The sequence below is a fragment of the Pundamilia nyererei genome, unplaced genomic scaffold (genome assembly GCF_000239375.1).
Source record: "Pundamilia nyererei isolate P.nyererei 1_Seehausen unplaced genomic scaffold, PunNye1.0 scaffold00009, whole genome shotgun sequence".
NCBI classification, from domain to species: Eukaryota; Metazoa; Chordata; class Actinopteri; order Cichliformes; family Cichlidae; genus Pundamilia; species Pundamilia nyererei.
In genome coordinates, this window is record NW_005187410.1 from 4,110,392 (window position 1) to 4,128,694 (window position 18,303).

At 39.1% G+C, this 18,303-nt stretch overlaps 2 protein-coding genes across 2 annotated transcripts; one reads left to right on the plus strand and one right to left on the minus strand.

Moving 5' to 3' along the window:
• Window positions 1-4,345: 4,345 nt before the first annotated feature.
• On the minus strand, window positions 4,346-7,665 carry cfap210 (cilia and flagella associated protein 210). The gene is made up of 9 exons (XM_005723453.1): window positions 7,528-7,665; window positions 6,944-7,140; window positions 6,633-6,806; window positions 6,342-6,547; window positions 6,081-6,237; window positions 5,870-6,009; window positions 5,568-5,760; window positions 4,815-4,979; window positions 4,346-4,729 (listed from the first exon to the last, which is right to left on the minus strand). The coding sequence occupies exons 1-9, from the start codon at window positions 7,574-7,576 to the stop codon at window positions 4,376-4,378; spliced, it is 1,635 nt and encodes a 544-aa protein (XP_005723510.1). The 5' UTR covers window positions 7,577-7,665; the 3' UTR covers window positions 4,346-4,375.
• A 2,617-nt stretch (window positions 7,666-10,282) lies between these two features.
• phgdh (phosphoglycerate dehydrogenase) lies at window positions 10,283-17,075 on the plus strand. The gene is made up of 12 exons (XM_005723454.2): window positions 10,283-10,630; window positions 12,207-12,358; window positions 12,446-12,511; window positions 12,610-12,664; window positions 12,853-12,951; window positions 13,038-13,170; window positions 13,262-13,410; window positions 13,510-13,662; window positions 14,540-14,678; window positions 14,945-15,072; window positions 15,167-15,389; window positions 16,097-17,075. Exons 1-12 carry the CDS (start codon window positions 10,493-10,495, stop codon window positions 16,249-16,251), a joined length of 1,590 nt encoding a protein of 529 aa, XP_005723511.1. The 5' UTR covers window positions 10,283-10,492; the 3' UTR covers window positions 16,252-17,075.
• Window positions 17,076-18,303: the final 1,228 nt, after the last annotated feature.

Genomic DNA, 18,303 nt, shown 5'->3' on the forward strand with positions numbered 1-18,303 from the left:
GTCTAGCTCCAGCTCTGACAGCAACTAAACGCGCAATGTTCTTATTTTCTACAGCGTATATGTAGTACGCAGCGTCAGCTTTCCATCTACAGTGGGGCACAATCACAGTCCTCATACAGTAAAAAATAAACAGTTCTGCCAAAGTTAACATGACTGTAAAAGGTTCCTCAAAGCTAATTACTTGACTGTTAAATAACTGTGGTATTCAGATAACAGACTGTAGAAAAGACCTTAAATAAAAAGGCTCATACCTGAAGGTGCAAACTGTAGCATCCTCAACCTTTGGCTGAAGTTTGGACTTTATGGGGATTGTGGGTTTGTCCACCACTGAGTGTGTAACACAGTTAACTGGTAGCTGACATTTTGGAGCCATTCTAGAAACAAAGGATTTGTAACTACAAAGTGTGTGTACTGCACAGGCAGGGCTGTAAACGTACCAGGTATTCTTCTAAATTTTACATTATTTAATCGCGTGAAGTCAGATTGGAGGCAAGTTTTCTTTTTGTTGTTGTTGTTTTTCTGAATTTTACATCATGTGGTAAATTCTGTAATTCTGTCTTGACTTAAAATTTTCTCTGATTTTAGTTTGTTAAAAAAAAAAAATTTTAAAGAGGGGGAGAAAAAGATTTTGAAGGTATCCTCGAGTTATTTTAATGTCAATCAGCCTGGAAGAAAACACTCGTGTCTTGCATGCTCATCTTTGTCATTGTGTGTCAGATTATGTACACCCATGATGTTTCTTTTGTTTTGTTTTTTAACCATTTACTGTAATTCTGTTGAAAGAGAAAATGTTAATGCCAAGCTGTTAAGTATAAGATAAAAGCAGTTTGTTTCTGTTCTGTTTGGTTCAAACTGATTTTAAGAACTGCTGGAGTGTTTGAAGAATTAAAAGGCTCTGTTTGATTTTAATTAATTGTTTTTTGTTTTTATTCGTTAAGTGATACCGTTATTACGGAAAAGCAACACTGAATTATTACCTTTTAGTGAGTCATTAGTGGTTGTAATCACTCTGTCATTGCAGTGGAAATCCGTTCCCAGGTTATTTTTAGTTTGGATGAGTCATCTTTCCACCATTTCAAATAACAAATTCTGAGTGATGTGCTTTTACTCCCTTCAAAGCAAGGGAGTATGAATTCTGTTTATCTTAGTCTAGTGTCCAGTTTTCAAGATATCATTTTCAAATTTTGTGTGATTGTTGTTGCCATAACAGCTAAAGCTGATGTAATTTTTTTTCCCTAAAATGTATAATCTTCAACCTTCAATATATAGTAGGCTTTGGGGAACATGAGTACCGAGATTGGCTAAGCACCCTTATTCTTAGCACCCAAGGTTAAAGTTGACCTTAAAAAAACAAATTCTAGAAACCATATCAAGTACTATATAAAAGGGCATACAGAGGGCTGTGTAACACACTTTTTGTATTATAATACAATGCCCCACAACCTCACATTGATACATTCATGCAACATGAAACTTCGAGTATCTTAAAATCTCAAGTTTTATAATTTATATTGCTAAAGTTTGAAGCAGAATTGGCTGAAATTATATGGGTAAAGATTATAAAATGCACTTTTAGTATATAGTGCTTGAAGGTCAAAGTTCAGGATCATACTAATTATGAAAAAGCTTAAGTTTCCTTTGGATCATCTCCAAACTTCAGAGCAATATATTAGTTATCGGGGTGCATAAGCACGTTCCTTGTTTGAGCTCTTTAAAACGTTGTTGTTTAAGTAGAACATGACTTCACAATGACACAAAGATTAATGTACTACACTACATTTCTATATTAACGATGCTGACGTCAGCATAAAGCAGCAATGTTTTAGTGTAGCCCTTTCCCCTCAAGGCAGTGGTCATGTGGTTCCCACAGTTTGTGTCGTGTCATAGTGGGATATGAAAGTACAGCAAGTAGGGCACAAGAGGTTGAGTTACTATAGTTGTGGGAAGTCTGGGGCCTATCTCGGCTGTCATAGAGCAAGACGGGCACACGCTGGACAGATTGTCAGTCCATCACATGGTTACCTGTGCTCAGATGAGCTAGTGGATTCAAGCCAAGGACCTTCTTGCATTGAGACACCAAAGTGAATTACTCTTCTGTTCCTCAATATATTAGTTATATATTAGTTTAACATTGCCATTACATATTCACATTTTAAAAATACAGGACCAACAAAACAGTGGTATGAGAACATATTCATTCCTGATCACTGACTGTAGATAAGTTATTATACTGTTATTGTTTCTGATCTATTTCTGAACTTCAACTCTGCTTGTATTTTGTCAAAAACTAAAGGGGAGCAGTGGCTAACAGCCAGTAAATAACATCATCAGAAGATCAAAATTGACCAATGAAAAAACAAAGAGAATATATTAAACTTGGACAATGAACAAAATTGTCTTTAAAGTTGAGGTTGAGACACAGAAGATTTCTATATTTTGAAATAAGCCATGGCAGTCTCAACCTTGGTAATGATGGCTTTTTACCACTGGTCTCATTGTTTAGTGGATGTTTACCATGACTAAAACCTTCAAAACTTTACGGTTTATTAAATACAACATGGGCTCCCTGGACGCAGGGAGAGTAAGGAGGCACAATCAGTATCAGGATGTTTTTAGCATGTTTGAAAGCAGGTTCAAAAACCTCTGAGCGGATTAACTCTTGAGTTTTTAGTCCCAGAAAACCTGAGTATGTTGTCTCTGAGTTCAGCTCGTAGGCCATCATCAGTGGACCTCCGTTACTAGGATTCACCATGGCAACAGATAAATAAAGATCAGAGCCTCTATTTAAAATCCAGTGGACTAATACGAATCTTAGTGTGGTCTGTGACATTTATATTAAAGAACCGGATGGAAGAAAAGAGCTTTGTCTACTTTGTGATAATCACAGACAGCTTCAAATACACAGTGCAGTTTACACTCATCATGATAATTTGGGACTTTTATTGATTTCTTTGAACTGTTCTTTTTACAGGTTGAAATGATCGTGCAGCACACATCTTTAATAACCTTAAAAAAACAAGAACTGAGTACACAAGTTTGAATTCAATTTAGATTTGTCTAAACCACACAGGGTCAAAATTATACATGCACCCCAGCTAATCTTTCTTAAATGTCCCTTAGCAAGTTGCACCTCAAACAGACCTCAAGCTGCAGCTCTACAAGCTGAAGTTTGTTTAAAATGGTTGGTTTCCTGGCATAAATTTGTTTTTTTAAGCATAGTTCACAGATTTTCAATAGGATTCTGGTCCAGACTTTCAGAAAGCTATCCCAGAAGCTTAATGCCAGCCTGCTTTATTCCTTCCAACACTGGTTTTTATGTGTGTTTGGGATCATTGTCCTGCTGGAACACCTAGTTGTGTCCAAGTTGAAGAATTTGTCAATAATCGTCCTTCATCATTCTATCCACATTGTGCAGTGTACCAGCACCACTGACAGCAAAACAGCCAGAGCACGATGGTACCACTGCCATGCTTGACAACTGGTACAGTGTTCTTAGGTCTGAAAGTTTAATTTTTACTCCTTGAAACATACCTCTTGTCATCTCATTCTTTGTTTCATCTGACTGTAAAACTTTTTTTCTAGAAGGCATTTGGCTTTTCGTGTGGGCAACTGCAAATTTCAGTTCAGTTTGAAGGTGTTGGAGATGTTTGGAGCTTTTTTTCTTGCTTGTCACCCTCTCATTTCACAGGAATGTAAAGCTGTCTTCGATGTGGACATTTCAAGCAGTTTCTAGACATGAGTATTGGTGGTTACTGGGTTGATGCTGAGCATTTTAACAGATTTCATCTAATCTGAGGTAACAGTGTGGTTCTTCACGCAGACCATGGCATTGTGTGCTATATCTGAAGAGCTTGCACTTGCGTACAGTTGTTTGAACTGATGATCCTGGAATCTGCAGTTGTTTAGGAATGGATTGGAGCTCCTTGGACTTGCCATTGTTCTGAGTATTGGTCAATCCAATAAGTGCTGTCAAACAAATCCTTTCTATGTTGGCAAAGAGAAACTTCCAGTTTTAATCAAACATGTTCACTAATGAACGGTCTTGTGAAGTTAAAATACATTGTAGAACCTTCAACAGCACTTATTAAAAGATTTAAGTGATTGTATGTATATACTTGAATCTTCATTTTTTCCCCTGTCCAAATCTGACAGGGACAAAATGCAGGTGACATTAGGGCGTTCGGGATGTGAGACCGAGTGTTTCGGCTGATTCGGGTGTAGGAGGGGTTTGTGAGTTTGTTCATGAAACCTGATAGCAAGCAGGTTAGGTTCACACAGTCTGACTCAGGAACAGTGTTTCCCTCATATCAGAGTTAACAAACTCACACTTACTGAACCTGCTTTCTGGAAGTGCACTCAAACTGGATGTAACCTATCACCATGTGAATCCAAGTCTTCTCTTGGCATCCTGAATATCTACAGCTTGGTGAAGCTTTTTGATGTTCTGGGTGGCCAATGACACGTATTTGGGCATCTGAGCTCCAGTGCGGTCCTGAACAAGGTAACTTGGCCTGACTCCACTAAAAACAGGACCAGACCCACCTCCGATCCCTTCCCTCGCAGCTTTACAAAGTGGAAACACGTTTTGCTGAGCCTCTGCTGCAGCATTGATGATTTGCTGTGAATACTGCTGGAAGCGGTTTTCCTCTTCAGCGATGAGTTCTGCATTCTTCACTTCAAACTCATGTTCCTGTTGTCTCAGCTGCTGAAGTCTGGCACCTTTTTCAGCCTGTATTTGCAAGGCAAAGGCAAACGAGTTTCAGTGAAGAAGGTGCAAAGTTTCTGATTAAAACTTAAGTTTTGGCCGACATTACCATTTGCGCAGCATTGAAGTCTTGCACCTCTCTTTCTTCTTCTCTGATTTTCTTAACCTTTAGTTGCTGCTTCTCAGTAAATATTCTGTCAGCCTCTTTCTTGGCCTGCAGTGCTTCTTGGGCCTTCTTCCTCTCTATTTTGTCCTTCTCCTCCTTCTCTTGTCTCTGGTAAAACAGTTTGCATTACAGACATGATTAAATTTTGTCAGCAACAATGTGGATTTCTCTACACAGAAAAGACACATTGGAGGATATATATACACTGTGATGGTATATTGAAATAAATAGAGCTTGTGTACCACTTTGGAATATTTAAACATCTGCAACTCAGGGATCTTCTAACCCTAACCCATGTAGTTTACAAGCACCCAAAGCTGTTGAGCTCATAAATAAAGCTCTTAAGAAGACATGGGAAAGTGATTTAAGTCTGAAACAGGATGAAAAAGAATGGAAAATAATGTGTACGAGCAGTAAAAGGTATTTAAGGTACGACTTATTCAATTTAAGATCATGCATTGCCTTACTTTCTGTATACTGTTGAATGCCATTATAAATGTGTCCATTAAAAATAAAGAATGCATTTACAACGAGACATTTATGTGATGAGATGTGTTGGGGCAGGAGAGAGGATTGCGGTTTTTTTCTTGTAAGTTTAAATAAAAACTGTTAATTAGGGGAAAAAAATGGCACGACATTAAGAAAAATTGGACTTAGAGGAAACACACTGGATGTTTCATGCTCGGTTTGAGATACCATTAGCTCTCTGTGTACACTGATGGACTTCAACATTGCAGCTTTCTTCTCATCCTCCTCCAGTTGCTGCTGCGCCTGTTTTGCCTCGCTCTCTGCGACAGCCTTTGCGATTTTCTGCTCCTCGCTGACAGCTTGCTCCTGCTGTGTGACCGTCAGTTTGTTTATGATCCTGTCTCTACGTGTCTGGGCCTCTCTAGAGAAGAAAATGCATACGAGTATCCATTATATTTAAGAAGATGTAGCACTGGAGATACTTTGATCCAGAGCTATTTATTGATATATACTGTTTTACTCTGTCTTACCTAAGCAGCTCTTTTTCTTTTTCTTTGCGTAACTTGATGATTTTTTGCTTAGTAGAGAGAAACAGTTTCCTTTGCTCCTCTTCAGCTTCCTGTTTCTGAGCATCCGTGGCTCTTACGAGGTCTCTGTTGGTGATATGCTCCTGTAAAATGCATTAAATAAACTTAATGTCCAGTGAACTAAATACTAGATAAGATTCAGATATGAGCCTACCTGGCAAGCTTGCATGAGGCTTCTTTTCTGATTTGCTTGTCTTTCTGCCTCCATCCTTCGCTCCAGCTGATGCAGCGCTTGGAGACGCTGGATTTCGTCTCCATCCTTCTTGCTCTCCAGCTTCTGTCGCTCTCTCAACAGCTCATTTTCTTTTATTCTGAGGAAAAGTAATCATATAATTGTCATTGTCCTGGGGTTGTGGTGTTTTGGGGATTTAAAATTCTTAACACATACAGCTGGAGCCTGATTGTTAGGTCTTACTGGTTTCTCAGGTCTTCTACAGCAACCTGTCTCACAAGCTTCCTCTGCATTGCCTTCTCCTGCTCCTGTTTCGAGGCTTCATCCTCTCTAGTCTGTACCATATGCAGAAATGCCTTGTCCACATCTATATTGGCACTCTTTCTTCTTTGTTTAAGCTCAATCTGAGCATCCCTCTCCTTCAGCACCTCTGTCAGCAGGAGTGCACTCTGTGGAGGAAGTGTTAATCATTTGTTAGGTGAAATTGTGCAGTTTTATACACAAGTGGCATAATAATGCACAAGCGAGACTAACATGTAGTCCTTTGACTCTGTCGGTTTGACAGTAGAGCTGAGTCTTGGCTTTTTCAATAATCTCCTTCCGCCTCTGCTCCTGGTATTTAGCTTCTTCTAAATCAGCCAGTCTCATTTGCTCCTCCTCAATTTCCTTTCGAATCTTCTTTTCCTGCAGCCTTTTCAGCCTTTGTCCCTGTGACAAGACATAAGTGTACGTAAGATGCAGTGTGTTTTTGTCTTTGTGTTCCAGCTCTTTTCAACCTAGCAAGTGCACATGACTTTATTAGTATAAATCTAATCTTAGGAAATGTCTCTCAACATGGAACTTACATGGAGGGTATCAGGCCAAAGTTTCACCACCTCCTGTGACTGCAGGTGTAGGTTCTCTCGCTGTTTAGCTGCCTCTCTTATTCTCTTCTCTTCTTTATTAACCCCACACAGTTCATCTTGAATCCTCAGCCATTCAGTCTTACGTAAGACAGTAACATGTCGGAGGTCTGGTGGCTGCATAGGTCTAATGGCTTCATCTGCTGACACATTAATAAAGAAATTACCACTGGAACATGTGCTACAGCAACCACTAATCACACCAAGGTTCCTACTACGTCCCTAGAAGATATTATACTCATATAGAGAAAAAACCACAACACCCCACTTGTAAAATAACTGACTTTCATAGTTGTACTTCTTGGTTGAAGTGAAGTGAAGCAGGATCTTGGAAAGACTTTCAAAATTTAAAATCAAAAGCACTTATAGGCTAATAGCCTCGACAAACAAATAGCTTAAATAAATGAGCATTACATTCGGCTCCATCTAGAGTTTTTGGTTCAATAATGGCTTAAAACGGCTCTGGTAGCAAAGGTTAACTATATAACTACACATAATAAACTTTTAAATATTTGTTTGGCTCTCACCATTCTTACTAGCTCCTCTACGACGGCCGTACAGAACCACCGCTGCCATTCCTATCGGATGGAGTGGCTACTATTATAGAAAATAATGTCAAACACAAAAAACAAAGTAAAGGTTCTCTTTTATTTTATTATAGTTGAAAGCTGGCGTTCGTCAGACTGCCCGCTCTACGTAGCCTGAGTTTGTTGCGTCGTATCCAGGCAATGACGGAACCAATCAGAATCATCCTCTGAATACTGATAGGCAGAGCCCTCGGAGGGTCAGCGGGGCTCAGGAAGTGATTAGCCGGAACACCGGCATGTGAACACAGAGAGAAAGCTCTGTTTTTCTCAAATTAGTAGGCAATAAATCCATTGATCTACAACAGTATTTTATACCGCAGTCAAGTGTATATATACACACTCGTATACACTCCTGGCAATTTCAGATTAAGTCATTTTGTTGTCTTTACTCTTGTTTAAGATCTTGGTCTATGAAATCCATTGTAAAATCTGGTCCTTTAGGCATATGCAGCTGTGTAATCATGACAGATGTGCTAAATTTACTGAGCCAGCAGTGAAACATGGCCTGTCATGTGCTGCCTAATGAGTCAGGTGATGAACAGTGTCTGTTGAATTAAGACTCGCCTGACCTGACTTACTGTTAAATGGGGAGAGTTATGGACCAATTTGATCTTTAGGTGATCACATCTCTCAGATCCTTTACTTTGCTACTTATGTTTCAGCTGTTATAGTTTATACTCAGTTATTTGATAGAGTTTTGAAGGTTATTCTGAACTGTGTTTCATACAAGGCTATGCTGGTAAACTCTGAGAAACAAAATATGGATCTAGAAATAAGCATAATCAACACCTCATGATTAGAATTTGTTTTCAATTTGTAGCAGAGTTTCACTGAACGTCGGAGACAGGCTAAGAATAATATTTTTCTACTGTTTGTACTTAGTAAAGGTAAAGTACTTCATAGTACTAACAAACTAAAGATGTATCCCTTTCCAGCTATGAATGCAGTTTATGTGTTCACTTTTATTTGCAATCTTTCAGTTTCATTTTTTCTAATTTGTACAGCATACAATTCATATATTATCCCTGGTATAACTAAAAACTATGCATCGTTTAGAGTCTCGAGTTAGGGATTGGTGTATGGATAAGCTACACTGAGTAACCTTAATATCATCTGATAGTTGCTATACTGCTTGTATTACATTTAATAAGCCATTGCTGCTCTATTGAACTTACAATATTTTACCTTTTTATATATTATTTTTTATTTCAGTTTACACTCATTTCCCTTCAGTATATGTATCTGTTTAGATTAGTTTGATACTTATTGATATATTTTTGTCCTATTCTGTTTTATTCAGCAACATATCATTCTACTTATTGGCACTATTTCTTATATGTATTGTGTGTTTGTCTTAGTTTTTAACTGCTCTAACAAAAGCATTTTCCATCTTTGCCATAAAGGAAATATATCCTATCCCATCATATAAAATAAAATCTAGCAATCAGTTAAAGAAAATCTAAAGTTGACAAATAAAAGTATGTACAAAATAAAACACCCTTTCCAAATAAAATCCAAGTCAAGACAAATTTTTAAATGAGGATTTAATTTATCAAGGGAAAAAAGTTTACAAGCCTGGCCCTATATGAAAAGGAAAAATGAATTAACTGTGATAAACCATTGATTTTGGAAAGTTAAGCTTCATTAGCTAATACGAAGCCTTATTGCTGCCAGACTTGTTGAATCCAGAAATCACTTAAATAGAACCTGTCTGACAACGTGAAGAAGGCTAAAAGCTCTCAAAATCTAAAGAAACAGCTGAGAAACAAAGTCATTGACATCTATCCGTCTGAAAATGGAAATGAAAATTACTCCAAATGACTGCGTTCTGCTTTTTCAGGTGCTTCCATGACATGACTCCAGGGGGACATAAAATAACTTAACTGCAGGCCTCACCTGCCTCAGTTAAAGTCGGCATTCTTTATTTAATAATAAGAAAGAGACTGGGTAAAAAATATCATCCATGGGAGAACTCCAAAGAGAAACTCACAGCTGAGCAAAAAGAACACAAAGGCTCATCTCACATTCACCAAAAGAAACCTTATATAATATGAGTTTAATTTATATGAAGCTTTGAGTCCCGTTAAATCTGACATAAAACTAATACAGCATTTCATTTAAAAACAAAACAAAATATCACATCAGCATGGTGGTGGTAGTGTGATAGCCTGTGGCAGGACAGTGATATGAAGCACACCAGCAAGTCCACTACTGAATGTCCCCAAAAAATAAAAGCAAGGTTAGATGGAAGATTGAGATGCTTTGACCTGACCTTAAACTGGCTATTCACACCAAACGTCTCCCACTGTGGCTCAGTTAAAGCATTTCTGCAAAGAAGAGTGGGCCAAAATTCCTCCATGTGAAATGTGAAAGACTCATTGCCAGTTATCACAAAAGCTTGATCGCAGTTCTTGCTGCAGAAGTGGCACAAGTAGTTATCAGGTTTAGGAATAGCTTTTTTTCACTTAATAATTTGAATTATGGTTTAAAAACTGCTTTTTGTATTTACATGTATGTGTGACAAATGTGCAAAATAATAAATAACGCTGATCCATTTTAACAGGAGGCTGTTGCTAACCTTGAACCAGCACTACGTGTAGTCTTACAAACCAAAAGCCAGTATTAGCCTCAGTTAGAGTACTTCTGCACTTTTATTTTGAATGCAGGCCATTTCCAGGATTTCCAGTATGCATTGTTCGGATTTGACTTTCTATGCTTTGAGAGCTGCAGGCGGATCCACGTAGAAAGGGGGCGTCTTAAATCAGAGACGACCATTCAAAACCGGCAGAAGGAAAAAAAAAGAAAAAAGAAGCAACTCCCCGATCCATCCATCCATCTCTTCTCCCAGATCACTCAGCACCCACCGGTGGCCCACCAACGAGCGACCCGCAGAGAAAACACCAAGATGGCCCCGATCTCCATCAAAACCGTGCTGATTAGTGAAAGTGTCGACCCTCGCTGCAAGGCGATTCTGGAGGAAAATGGCATCCGAGTCACGGAGAAGCAGAACATGACTAAGGATGAATTAATCGCGGAGATAAAGGTAGTAATGGCACTCTGCGTTATATTGCGTGGTTTCTTCACATGCACCCGCTGTCGGGTTTATTTTTTTCTTCCTACCAAGCAGGTTTCTATAAAGTTTAGTCTAAAGCCGCTTTCGCTCTAATGGGTGCGCATGTGCCCCTGCACGCCTAAAAAAGTTTTTGCGGACTAGCAGCCGGCATTTTATTCCGTAACACAATTCAACCTGACACGTGTAATTAAATGATCCCGACAGCCAGTTAAAAACTGATTTATTCGGTTAGTACCGCCCATTGTGAAGCTGATGCAACTCATTCGTGGTGTTGTGACTATTGCCGCACGGTCAGACCTCCTATCTGCTGCAAGTGCATCGGGCGGCCATTGATTCCACTTCTACCCCCAACCCAAACTACTCCATCAATCCCACATTTTCTCCACAGAGCCAATGTGTGTATGTCTAAGAATATTTGAACAAATTCAATTTGTCAGATTAGAAATAATGAGCTGTTCTCATATAAGCTGAATGGACTGTACAGGGCTGGCTCTAAAACTTCTGGTGCCCTAAATGACATGAGGCCCCTGCAGGGGTGTCTTAACATTATTGTACACCCTGGGGCTGTGAGCCTTTTGTAGCCCCCATAGTCCAAAATGTATTTATTTGTAAAAATTTATTTTAGCCTATTCTCAATAAACATTTCAATGTTGAATGACCATTGGATGGCTGTTTCTCAGCATCTAGAATATACACCACAAGGGTAACTCAAAGTGTTCATCTCTCACACTGAGCTAACTGATCTAATAACTGGCTGCAACACAGGCTAATAAATCAACATGCAACAAATGGGATAGAATTTACATGAAGATCAACATAAGCGGCTTAAAAGTGTCCTTTATAGTTAATAGGAATAACATTTGGTAATAGTAGTGTGTGTGTGTGTGTGTGTGTGTACACGAACCAGATGTTGTTTGGCACTCTGCTGACAACTATTTAGCAACGTTATCAGTCAGATGTCATTTTGCAGCATGATCAGTTTTGAATGCTGCAGTTTCAGCCATTAAAAAAAAAATCTTTAAGATCTTTGTTTTTTTGTTTGTTTGGGGTTTTTTTTAGCTTTTTAATCTGTATTTAGACAGGAAAGTGGAAAGAAGAGAGGGAAATCTGAGAGCAGGAAAAAGACACACAGTGAATGGTCTTGAAGCAGATTCAAACCCAGAACTCGGCACCTGAAACAACACCTGCAGATATAAAATCACATTTTATTGTGGAAAAAAGTTATTTGCATGGTTAACAGGTGTCCCCCTGGCAATGGGAAACTATAGAAGTCCATGTTACATTGTAACAGGGGAAAAAACTCCACTATAACCTGTCTTGTAACATTTCTGGTTGAACAGAGGTAAATCATTTGGCATAAAACAGGCCAAAGATCAGTGTTAGAAATGAGGAAATAATGAGAATTATTTAGTAAGTATATCATATCCTGGCATAGGATTTTTGACTGGTTCACAGTTTTTATGCTGCTCAAAATAACTGACACCCATTGACTCTGTGTGAACTATTGGGTGTATTTAAAACAGCTCTGCTTCTTTCTGAATCTCAGGACTATGATGGCCTCGTGGTTAGATCTGCAACCAAGGTAACAGCTGATGTTATCAGTGCTGCTAATAATCTCCAAATTATTGGAAGAGCTGGGACCGGTGTGGACAATGTAGATGTTCCTGCCGCTACCAAAAAGGGCATTATTGTCATGAAGTAAGCCTCCAGTTTAAATGCAGATTTTCTTCACTGTGCAGTTCCAGTATACCACTGACTTTACTTTATAACTGTGTTTTTCTGCAGCACGCCGAGTGGCAACACGATCAGTGCTGCTGAGCTGACGTGTGCTCTGCTCATGAGCCTCTCAAGGCAAGACGAGTCATGTCATTTCTGAACAATTGCCGAGAAGCTCTGTAGTTGTAATTGAAGTGCAGTAATATTCGATTATTATGTTGATCTGTTTTCAGAAATGTGCCACAAGCAGCGATGTCAATGAAGCAAGGAAACTGGGATCGCAAGAAGGTAAAAGCATTTTCGCTTGCTCTCCAGTGTGCTGTTTGAACGGCTGTTTGCACTGGGAGCATCAAGCCATTACTGTTGCATGGTTGGCTCCATTGTCCACTCAGTTGTGAATAATCAGATGGGACACTTGGATCTGTGTACTTTGAGATTTTTGGAGGTGGGTCATTGTTTTGCTTCCGATTTTTCAGTTCATGGGCGCAGAGCTGTACAGCAAAGTACTCGGAATAGTCGGACTTGGAAGAATAGGAAAGGAGGTCGCCTCGAGGATGCAGTCATTTGGCATGAGGGTCAGCATATGATATCTGCTCACAGTTACTGTGATATTTAAAATAAACAGGCATAAAAAGATGACAGGTTGTTTTCTCCTTAACAGACTATTGGCTATGATCCAATCACTCCTCCAGAGGTGTCAGCCAGCTGGGGAGTGGAACAGATGTCTCTGGAGCAGCTCTGGCCCCAGTGTGACTACATCACTGTCCACACTCCCCTGTTGCCCTCTACTGTCGGTGAGCTAAACACCAATCATATGTCGGTCGATTATAACGGTGGCGCAAAGTCCATCAGCAAGATGTGGAATTTCTCTTTGATGTTCCCAAGGTCTGCTTAACGATGAAAGCTTTGCCAAGTGCAAGAAAGGCGTGAAGGTTGTGAACTGTGCAAGAGGGGGCATCATCGATGAGGAGGCTCTGCTCAGAGCCTTGGAGTCTGGACAGTGTGGAGGAGCAGGCCTTGACGTCTTTGTGGAGGTTTTTCTTTTTGTCAAATTGATTGATTGACTTTATTTTTATTAAATAAAGAGATGTTGTTGCTTAAATTTCACATTGTCTTTATGTTTTTGGCTACAGGAGCCACCTAAGAACCACTCACTGGTGGAGCATCCCAATGTCATCAGCTGCCCTCACCTGGGAGCCAGTACGAAGGAGGCTCAGGCTCGCTGTGGGGAGGACATTGCCCTGCAGATCGTGGACATGGTGAAGGGAAAGAACCTGGTCGGAGCAGTAAGTCCTACATGCTCGTCTTAATACTGTGTTTAAAAAATAACTCCTCAGACCAGAGTTATAAATTTGCTAAAGGGCTACTGAAGTGATTGTTTGGCGGATTTGTGTAAAATGAATCGCTAAAGAAGCCTAAATATTCTCGAGCTTCAAAAGCATCACTATCAACAAATCAGACTTCATACCCACAGTTATCTGTACAGGAAGTAGTGGACTGTTTTACAGACTGTCGTGCAGCAGGTCAGAAGAAAACAGGAACCTAATGGATATCACAGCAGTGGTTATTAGCTTTCTTTGTCAAGCCAGGCTTTCTGCTTCAGGTTCTGTCCACACTTGCCATAAAGTGGGAATTTGATGCATCATTTCACTTTTCATCTGCACCAAATGGACAGCAGAATATGTCAAGTATTATCAGATAAGCAGATGATTATAAAGCTGTGAAGAATATAAAAAATAAAACTGCAGCGCTGTTTCTGGAAATAAGACAAGCGAGCAATGCTCGCAGAAAACCGTCAGTCTCAGGAATTTGTGAGTTAAATTTTTCTTTATTTCTTTTACTCCATGTGCCGTCAGTGCTGCAGTTTATCTTGAATATGACAGCTGCACATTGGACATCTGGAGCTTTAAAACTGATATATTTTATTGTTTGTTTAGTACAAAAAACATAAAGCAAACAGTGGTGATACATACAAAGAAACAGAGACTGAGCAGGAAACAGTATCAGTAGATAATCCAGTTTGATCACATTTGGAGGGTGTTGGTAAAAAAAATTATAAAAAAAACAACCCTCAACTAAAATAAATAATTATAACCTTTTTTTTTTTTTTTAAAGAAAAAAGAATGATTTTGTAACAGATTTTAAACTGTTCTCCTTATGCAGGTAAATGCTCAGGTCTTGGCTAGCACGTTCTCCCAGGAGTCGCAGCAACTGATTAAACTCGGAGAAGCCGTTGGATCTGTTCTTCAGTCTTTCAGCGCGTCTAAGAAACCATTCAGTCACGTTCAAATTACTACACAAGGTAACATTTCTGGTTTAACCAGTTTCCTGTAACCAAGCGACCTCAAGGAGAGTTCATCTCATAGGAAGGAAAAATACTAGGAAGCAGTTTATCCTCCCTCTGCTGGTGTCACAGTGAAACTGTCCAATCAGTCGTGTGGGCTTATAAACTATTATAGGAATATAATTTCTGTGTAATTTCTTTTGTCTTTTTTTTTCTAAAACAGTTTTACTTTAAAATATTTTGCCCGTAATTAAAAGCTTTTTGCACTCTGCTCGACAAACCAGGGGATTGCATGAAGTCCTCCACTGGTTACATGACTTCAGCTGTGCTGGTGGGTTTACTCAATCATGAATCAGGATGTTGCCCGAACCTCATCAACGCGCTGAGCTTAGCTAAGGAAACTGGAATCACGGTACACCGTCGATTTATTCAGGCAAATAAAACATGAGAAAAACAAGTGGAATATATGTCAAATAAATCTTTTTCTTTTATCTCAACTTCTTCAGGTTTACCAGGCCCACTGTGCATCTGCCGGGGCCACTGAAGGCGTGTGTAAGGTGGAGATTGCGGCCAATGGCTGCAGCTACAAAGCCAGCGGTTCAGTTCAAGGTGGAGCGCCTGTCCTCCTGGAGCTGTGCAACAGCGTGTTCAGACAGCCCATCTCTCTCACTGGAAATCTGCTGTTCTTTAAGGCCCCTGCGAATCCTCAACTCCTGTCCTCACTGGCTGGTAAGAAAATGTAGACATCAAAACTATAATCTGTGAATATAAAAGATTTCACTGTACACAAATGGCCTCCACAGTCATCAAATCTCAGAGCAGCTTTGGGACATGGTGGAAGCACAGATGTGCTGCCAACAAATCTGTAGCAACTGTGCAATTCTATCATATCAATACTGGTTTGTTTCAGCACCTGTTTGAATCCAAGCAACAAAGTATTAAGCGAGAGAAAAAGCAGGTCCAACCCAGTAGTGCAATAGAGTTGCCACCTGCTGGATAATAGATAGAATGCACAAACTCTCCCTCATTGTATATTCAAATGTATATTCAACATTCACAATCAGTAACTGAGAAAAGTTTCTTTTCAGTCTTTTACGAATTAATTTATGACTTCCATTAGTTCCATCAGTTTTGGAGGCTAAGGCAGTAACCTTAAACACAATATAAAGAGTCAAAATTGTTTCTCACTTCAGAACAATTAAATGGAAAGTTTAGGTTGGTGGTAGATAGTTTGCTTGTCTGTTAAAATGTGTGTCTGAAAACAAAGCATGCATTCTTGTTGTTTTTCCTCAACTGCTTCTTTACGCACATTTGTTTTTGAGTTTGAATTTAGATGAAAGCTGGCCCTGAGTTGTGAGAACTAAATTGTAACCTTCACCATGTTTCTTTTCTTTCCATTCACACCTATTTTCTCTCTTCAATTGTTCTTTGTTTAGGAGTGTTGGCCACAGAGGGAGTGGAGATTGAGTCTTTCAGTGCTCCTGCAGACCGCTCTGGGGATCTGTGGTATTGTGTGGGGGTGTCCTCTCTCTTGAGAGATCTCAGTGCCTTGAACTCCGTGGTGAAGGATGCAGCGCAGCTCAGCTTTTAAATGACAGCACAAAGCACTTACAGAGGCACTGAATAGCATTCAGGATGTGAGATCTGTAACATTTTCAGGAGCGTCTAATATAAATGATCCGGTCTTTGTGTTTACAGCTAACAACTTGTTCAGAAGTTGCAGTTTAAAACCTGCATTTTATAACATTCCAGTGTTTAGATGTTTTTATTAACTTATAGAAGTAGAAATTAAATAAAAATGTTCGTTGTACGCTGCTCAGTTTGTTGTATGATCCTTTTAAAGAAGACTTTCTAATTTGAACGCCTTATATTTTAATATTTTAAAAATACTTCACTACACAGCTCGAGTTCAGTACGACAGCCCTTCAATAATTCCTCTATTAAAATGTTCAATATGTGATTTGTGTTGGTTCTATGGGGTTTTTTTTGCCCCACTGTTATTAATATTTGGTAAGATTACACAGTAAAGGGCTGCACAACACATCCCAGAGCTAGTGGCAGAAAGCTGCTTTGTAGGTTGTAGCAAGCAAGCAACAACACAACTTTTTTTCACATGTAAATCTGTTCCTGTGGCATCATGGAAATCTCACTCACTTTAGATCATCTCATCTCACTACTTTCCACTTCTAAATAAGAATACATTTCAGCTCATTGTCTCAAAACAGAGTAGCCAGAAATAGGCATTTACTTTCTGTAGACCTTCAGAAAATATGAGTCCTACCACATGCAGTGCATATGCTCAGTTCTCTGAATCCTTAAGCAAAGATATATTTTACTCCATCCTCCCAGAAAACCACAGTGGATGCCACAGTAGTGTATTTTTCAACAATAAATAAATAAAGAGATTAAATAATGGAATCTGTGGAATCGTTGCATGAAAAACTAAATTCAATCTGTGTCCGCTGCCTAATCAGTCATGCAGTTAGTCCAGCCTACACAGCAATCTATTTAATCCACAGCAAAGCGCTATGGCTTTTGGTAAATGTCAGATACAACAGTCCTTCTTCTACATCCATATATTGGATGATGGATTTGAAACAAGCATTTCACATTTGGATTGTTCACTCTTTAACGACCTGTTGTCACTGATTTTCAGTAAAGTTGTTGTGTAATTTTGTATACCTCAGGCTTTTCTTCCTCATTTCCCTTCCTTAAGAACGACTTCTTGACAGCCACCTTGAGACGATTTCTAATGTCACCAGCAGATGGATAAACTTTAGGACCTAAAGCATCTCTCAGGTCCTGTGTCAGGTCTTTGCTGTTTTTCCCCCCTTCTTTCTTAAGAACGTGACTTTTAGATACTGTTCGTCTGCTGAACACAGTTTGATTTTTTTAGGCCTGCAAGCTTTTGTTTGTCCTTTGCTTGTCCAGTTTCTTAATTTTTAATAAGGACACAGTGAATGGCATGCTGCCATATGCCATTTTTTTTGTCTAATAGCTCTTTAGAAATCATGCTGTTGTTGCAATGCCTGTCAAACTGTGATGGAATTTTTCATAGATTCAACTAAAGGAACAAATTAGGTGTTTGTACGATAAAGTGGCTAAAGATACAATTTATAATTGGTTCTTTGCTAAGTTGTCTGTTATGTGTAGACACAACACTGGTTCATCCCTTGATTAAGATGGCTTTTTATGCTTGAATGATTCATATATCAATGTTAAAGTGCTTAAAAAAACAAAACAGAAAATCTCTATGAAAATGGTGAGGTACAAGAGCTGGACTGAAAATAACTGAAAAAGCAGCCAATGTGCAAAGGGCCTTCAGAAAGCCCAGAGAGCTATCCCCTAAGACCACCTGAAACAAAATTACAAGTCTGGCTCATTGGAAGCAAACTATAAAGAAGTTAGCTCAAGTTTTTTTGCACGTTAATATAAAATTAAACAATTTCACCCGTTCACACAGAATTACTACTGTGTTACATAAAACCGGTTATGATGTTGTAACAAGAGACAAAGTTCGATTCATTTTGAAAGTTTAATTAGATATTTTACCTCAGTTGGCTGTTTTATCAACGTCATTCGTTTGATTTATAAGTTAAATGTTCAGAAAATACTGAATGGGACCGTCGCAGTGCTCATTTTA